General features: G+C 39.0%; 1 protein-coding gene across 1 annotated transcript; it reads left to right on the forward strand.

The window, feature by feature from the left end:
* The first annotated feature begins 253 nt into the window (after positions 1-253).
* Positions 254-4,073, forward strand: LOC307005041 (uncharacterized protein). Its single transcript, XM_079624774.1, has 12 exons — positions 254-366; positions 886-992; positions 1,175-1,247; positions 1,356-1,430; positions 1,532-1,600; positions 1,733-2,096; positions 2,228-2,513; positions 2,696-2,719; positions 2,797-3,006; positions 3,092-3,183; positions 3,497-3,601; positions 3,766-4,073. The coding sequence occupies exons 2-12, from the start codon at positions 938-940 to the stop codon at positions 3,964-3,966; spliced, it is 1,554 nt and encodes a 517-aa protein (XP_079480900.1). The 5' UTR covers positions 254-366; positions 886-937; the 3' UTR covers positions 3,967-4,073.
* The last annotated feature ends 2,536 nt before the right edge of the window (positions 4,074-6,609 follow it).

Consider the following 6,609-nt stretch of genomic DNA (forward strand, 5'->3'; position numbering starts at 1 on the left):
GTGTGGAGGAGTCGGGCCCGAATCGGCGCGAAAATTCACAAAATGTGACGTCATGCGCGTTCTCGTCTACTTGGGCTTACAACCGTACGGCACGGCAGCCATTATAGTAAGCAGCAGCAATCTGTGTTTTCAAATGGACTCTTCGGATGGAAAGAAGCGACCAGCCCCCAGCACAACTCAGACACCCACGGACACTCCTCGGAAGTAAAAAAAAAAAAACGTATCTAGTGTGGCAAAAAGAGAGAGCGACCGGCGTCGTGCAAAGACTAGAGTCAACATCGGAGCGGCATTTGATGCTTGGCGGGAGCTCCGGTCAGCGCTGGGTATAAAAACAGATCCCGAGCTGGCTTTCTTTTTACTGCAAAGGTAAGACATATATACAGCCCATTTGCAATATATTATTATTTCATTGTTTTTGTGGTGTAATGCTAACGATATTATGCTAGCCAAAATGTGGATGCTAGGTAGCCAGCCACGAGACCGTTTCAAAAAGTTACTGTCTTTTATGAATCTTTATTCAGAGCACGAGTGCATTAAGATTGTTACTCCATAGAAGTATAAAAATGGCCAAAGAAGTACTGGTTGGGTTGTTATGTACGTTGGCTTTTTTGCTAAAAGTGTTTAGCTAAATTTATTGGCTAGTAGGGCAAGCCATGACAAACTTCGTAACTATAACGTTTACGTTAGCTGCTAGCCCTTTACAAAGAGCGCCTCAACCATCTGATGTTCTCCTGAGGTGTGCGTACATACAGGATTAAGTGTAGGATTGAGGATTGAGTAGTGTACACATGAGGGGAGACTAGATACACAGAAACACTAACAAAAGTAACACTTGTAAATGCACTCTGTACTCCCAGCTTTCTAACAATGGCTATTTATTTACAGCTATGAGAAAACAACACTGTCAGGAGGAAAGGGTCCATCTACGTCGACACCTATGAAGGTGTTAGAATTGCCAGACCTTCCTAGTTCAGTAACTACAGGGGAATCAGACAGGAATGTTTTATTTTATCCTTGCTCTATTGAAAATGCACTTTAGCAATCAGAATTACTACTATGCATTATGGCGGTGTCACAATGTAATTTGACTGTTGATGGCATTCTGTTTAATTCTGTTGTGTGTGATTTGGCTATGGCACAATGTGTTAGTTTGTAATACCAAAATACTATTTAAACAGGGATGACTTCCAAATAGCAGGAGTACAACCGCTGACAGAAGATCAAGCATTGGGGCTATTGGAGGAAAGGTAAACATGCGTGTCATTATTATGAATAAAATGCATATCTTTTCATTTTTCAATATTGTGACATTGTCAATTTTGTGCTTCACATATTCATGCTGTGTGTTTCTGTAGCATCAAATCACTGGAGTTGCGGGATCACTCAGTTCTCATAGATGAAAAGCAAGCCAACAGCCTTGAGAACAGTGTGTAAGTTACAAATGATCAACACCATACTTTGGCTTCTAGCATGTCAATATTACAGTTTGTGTGTACGAATGAATTATTTCTCCCTGTTTTTGCTATTACAGGATAGAATTGCTGGACGAACTGGCCTCAGACCCATCTGATGCAGACTATGTCCCACCTATCTATGTGCGGTCTGTATTGTGGCAATGTTACAAGCTAGTGATATATCAATGTTAATATTTTTTATTTTTTTTTGTTATCTGGAAAATAGTCTATATTCATATTTTTCACTTGGGTGTTTTTATGATGTTTTTTTTACACAGTGCTAGTGGGACATTACAGAAAAACATTGACAGCCTCCCCGTCATTGGGCTTGAAGAGGCTGTCCTGGACATGTATGACCGCGAGGAGACGGTTCAAGAGGCAGACCTTTCGGAAGATTTTCATCATCCAACAACAGACATTCCCACCTTCCCTACCTTTGCTCGAGTCGATGCAGAAACCGACCTCATTAACCAGCCTGCAAGCATAGCTTTCCACAGAAACCTAATCCAACTGGTCTGTTTTCTGAAACTGCCAATCAACAAATGTTTTTACATTGACCAGAGCACGGGAGTGGAATGTGATGGGCTCCCACCTTTTCAGGTCAACTTGCAACCACGAGGCACTGCAGCTGTTCTGGAATGGGTGAATTTACATTATCAGTTGTAACTAGTCATAGTATCAAATTATTTGTAATAGAGAACAGCTGTCAATAGAACCTAAGAAAAAAACTGGAGCATTTTTTATAAAACATTTCTGTTCTCTTCTCTACACAGTATTGCCCACATGGACATAAACTGTGGATGTGGAACAGCCAGCCATTACTAAAGCATAACATGCAAGGGGGAGACTTCATGTTATCCACAAACATTCTTCTGTCTGGCAACAATTATTCCAAGATCGCCCTCCTCTTCCAGTTTATGAACATGAAAATGGTGGCATCCAACACTTTTTACGCTATACAGTCTGCCTACTGTGTAGATCCAATAAAGGAGTTTTGGGAGGAGAAGAGGAAGGCCATTATCGAAAAATTAGGCTCAAAAGACAGTGTTGTTGCCCTTGGTAAGTACTAAACTCTGTTGATTAACAAGGCCTCAGATGTTTGAAACGATGGTGTCAAGTAATTTACTACAATTTATAACTAATTAAACCTTAATAATACATGATCAGCTTCAGTTTAGACAATAAACTGAAAACAGTCAGAGTTTGGTGCAGGTTTACAAGGTTATTTATTTCTTTTCTAGCTGATGGAAGGATGGACTCTCCAGGTAAGTCACAAAGGTTTGTGACTTGTCAGTACTGTTGAATTTATTTGATTTACTGACTTTTTTTTTTACCATCAAAGGTCACTCTGCCCAGTACTGCACATATACTACTATGGAGCAGGACACAATGGACATCATCAGTATTGTCACTGTGGACAAGAGGCAGACTGACCGTAAGAGTGTGGCCATGGAGAAGTATGCTTTCATAAAGACCTTTGATAGACTCATGACGGAGCTAAACATCAAAGAAATAGTAACCGATGCCCACGTGCAGATTGCTTCCCTAATGCGTAAGAATGAAATCATGATTTTGTTTTGATATTTGAGTGAGAATTTGTTTTTGTTTTTCATGTGTGTTTGGTTGTTGCTCATCAGATCCAGAAAAAGGGAGATGCAAGGACCAGGGTGTAGTCCATTCCTTGGACATCTGGCATGCAGCTAAGAATCTGACCAAGAGACTACATGCGGTAAGACAAAAATACAGTTGGTATTATTTGGTTTATTTCATTGAGTAGTACAGGGTGGGCCATTTCTATGGATACACCGTAATAACTTGGGAATGGTTGGTGATATTAAAGTCCTGTTTGTGGCACATCAGTATATGTGACCCATCCCCACCCATCTTGTTTGCCCCCTCACATATACTAATGTGCCACAAACAGGACTTTAATATCACCAACCATTCCCATGTTATTACGGTGTATCCATAGAAATGGCCCACCCTGTACTTTACTGTTTAACAGTTTTTCCCTAAAAACACTTTTTGACTTTTCTCCACAGGCTGGGATGATATCTGGTCAGTCACAAATACTTGTTTGGCTGAAGGATGTTGTCAACCACTTTTGGTTTTCTTGTCAGAAAGCAGGCAACCGGGAGGAGTTCATGGTTAATATGACATATGATAATATAAAAATACATACAATAATCAGATGAAACTTTGACTCTTATAATTTGGGTGTCCTCAGTTCTATATGCTATGTCCGGCCTATGATGTTGTATTTTAACTTGACATGCATTATGACTATGATTTACTCTACTTTATTATTCAGTGTATCTGGCGAGGTGTACTGCACCATGTTTGTGGAGAGCACGAGTGGGCCCTCGGCAGATGCCTCCATGCACCTATGGATGAGGAAACCGCAAACAAAGTCGTCATACCACCTGGCTCTGCTGCACATGAGGCTTTGTCACAAATTGTGCTAAACAGGAGGTGGCTGAAGGATGTGGAGAAGTTTCTTACGTTTCGGTAAGAGTGCTAAAAGTTCTTATACTTGCTAAAATATGTTCTATCTTCAACAACAAACTTCGCAAAATAACTAAAACCACAAAATTGCAATGTTTTATTATTTGTACATTAGGGGTGAGAGAAAAAATCTTAAATAATAATAATCTTAAATAGGCTACTGAAAGCATTGTTTGTTTATGTTTCAATGCTCCTCTTTATTATTTGCTACTTGTATGTTTTGAAGTTATAATAATTTTAAAATTCTTAGCATACAACTGTTTTTTTTTAACGTTTTTTTTTAATTAAAAAAAAAAGTACTTAATTACCTATGCAAACTAATGAATTAATAGGGAGGGGAGGGGAGGGGAGGAGTAGATAAAGAATCATTCTGGAATTGGATCGGATCGTGAGGTGACTAAAGAATTGATTTCTTTGGTTGGGTTTGAGTGTGCTATAGTTTTATTTGATATGATTTTGGGGTTGTTTGTGTAATTTACTTTGTTTTATTTTGAATTGTTCTGTGTGACAAAGTTGGGATTGTACTGGGGTTTATAATGGGGTTGGCTGTTTATTAATATCTTTTGAGGGGAAATGAATTTGTGCTCTACAATGTCTTTTCTTTTCTTTGATAGATGTATTGTCTTATTGGTTTATTTGTCAATAAATCTCTTTTTTTGTATGAGTACGTTGTAGTTAAGTTTTCTTGACCCCGCCTTGCTTGAAGGAACAGTTACCTTGGTAACAATTACTCACCGATCAAATAAGACTATGGCGGGACAAAAATTCGCTTTGGATTGCTAACATTAGCTAGCCAGCTTAGCTAACATCACTTACACATAACGTTAGCTTACCTTTCTTTGTGCTTCCTTTCTAAGTGACGATAAAAGTTTGACGTAGTTCCCACCGTCTCTGAAAGCGAACCACTGCAGAATTTACAAGAAGCTGTATGCTTTCTTCTGGATGTTGTTTTACAAATATATTCTTTATGATTTTTGTAGCCGAATTGTAATACTGAAGATTTTGCAGACATCTTCTCCCGCTCCCAGACAACCACAGCTCACTTTCTTGGGAGTGCGAGCAATGACCAATGAGTCACGTTATTGCTTGGATTTGAATCAGTACGTTTTACATCCAATCAAAGCATGTTCTAACAAAAATATTAGACAAATACTGGCAATTTAGTGATATTTCCACAGTTATGGTCTTGACTGGTTGTTAGAAATATTTGTTCTATGTTCCTGCATGCTCCCAGACCTACAAACGCAGCATAAGCATTCCTTTATGTTAATGTAATGGTCACATCTGTTATACATTAAGAAGGCCCCTTCTGTTCAAGTGGAGAGCTGTTTCGAGGGTCTCTCATTCTTTACATTGGAGGGTCCTGTTTGGACCCCGATGTCTGTGTGGAGCTTTGACAGGAAACTGACCATATTTAGATGTCTTGTATAACTATGCTATATGATGTAATGTATGGTTTTATTGGTGGAGGGGTTTTACTCCCCCTTATACTTCTCCTATATCTATGGTACACTATTGTCTGAGATTAGAGAATCTTCTCTCCTCCAGCGCTGGACGAATTGTTTATTCATGCCTGAATAAAGACAGAGACTGGGGCACTTTTGTTGGAGTCAATTCATTTCTAACACTGGTCTTGAGAAAAAATCCCGAGTCCTCAATGTCCGAGACCGAGACAAGACCGAGTACAAATGCATCAAAAAGTGGTCTCGAGACCGGTCTACAACACTAGTACAAGTGTGTAATATATAATAAGTGTTAGACGAGTTTTCTGCCGTGCTCGTGCCAATGATCCAGTTCAAAAGTTTACACCGCTTGGCTCTTAACGGATGCTTCCTTGTGCATCACTAAATGTCTGCAGGGTTTGTAATAGTTGTGTATGAGTCCCGCAGTTGTCACCAGTGTGGAAATATGGATCTTACAATCATAGTCACTGCTAGTAAGGAGTCAAATATGCAGAAGATGCTGGAAAAGCAAAGAATGTAAGGAGCTGGAGGATTTTTCCTCATGAACAACCGTTCAAAAAAAGAAAAAAAGTTGTGGATCATTCAGGTAATGACACAATATTAATATGTAATCTGTCTTTATTTTGTGTTTGTATTTTATTTAGGCTATTAAACATCTGTTATGTGAAAAAGATTTTTCAGGGCAGTACTAAATAGAAACCTGTGTGTATGATCCGTCTTATTAAAAAAATAATAAAAATAACATTTTGGAGAGTCTGCAAGGTGTATGTAAACTTATGACTAAAGTGTAAATGTAACAAAAATGACAACATTATTAGACGGCAAAATGTTGTTTCGGTTATCAAGTTTCTTATGTTGCTATGTGTCAAATCATTGCAATTTCATGACTCAAAGGACAAAAATGAAGTGGATTCAGTCCCACATTTAAATGCAGTTATCACACTTTATAATTTACAGTGTGAACGTAACCACTGGTCCTCTAGAAGTATGAAAAAAAACTGTTTCGATTGTCAATAGCGCTCCTTTAAGCCATCACTTACCGCGTTCTGCACCCTAAAACTCTCGTCATAAACACTGACTGAAGTTGTCCGCACCGGGGCCTGTTGCACAAAAGTAGGATAAGGGATTAAGCCAGGATATCTTGGTGATCCTGGCTCAATTGATCCGTAATCCGGTTGCACTAAAGC

Source organism: Phoxinus phoxinus (assembly GCF_949152265.1).
Source record: "Phoxinus phoxinus genome assembly, chromosome: 1".
Lineage (NCBI taxonomy): Eukaryota > Metazoa > Chordata > Actinopteri > Cypriniformes > Leuciscidae > Phoxinus > Phoxinus phoxinus.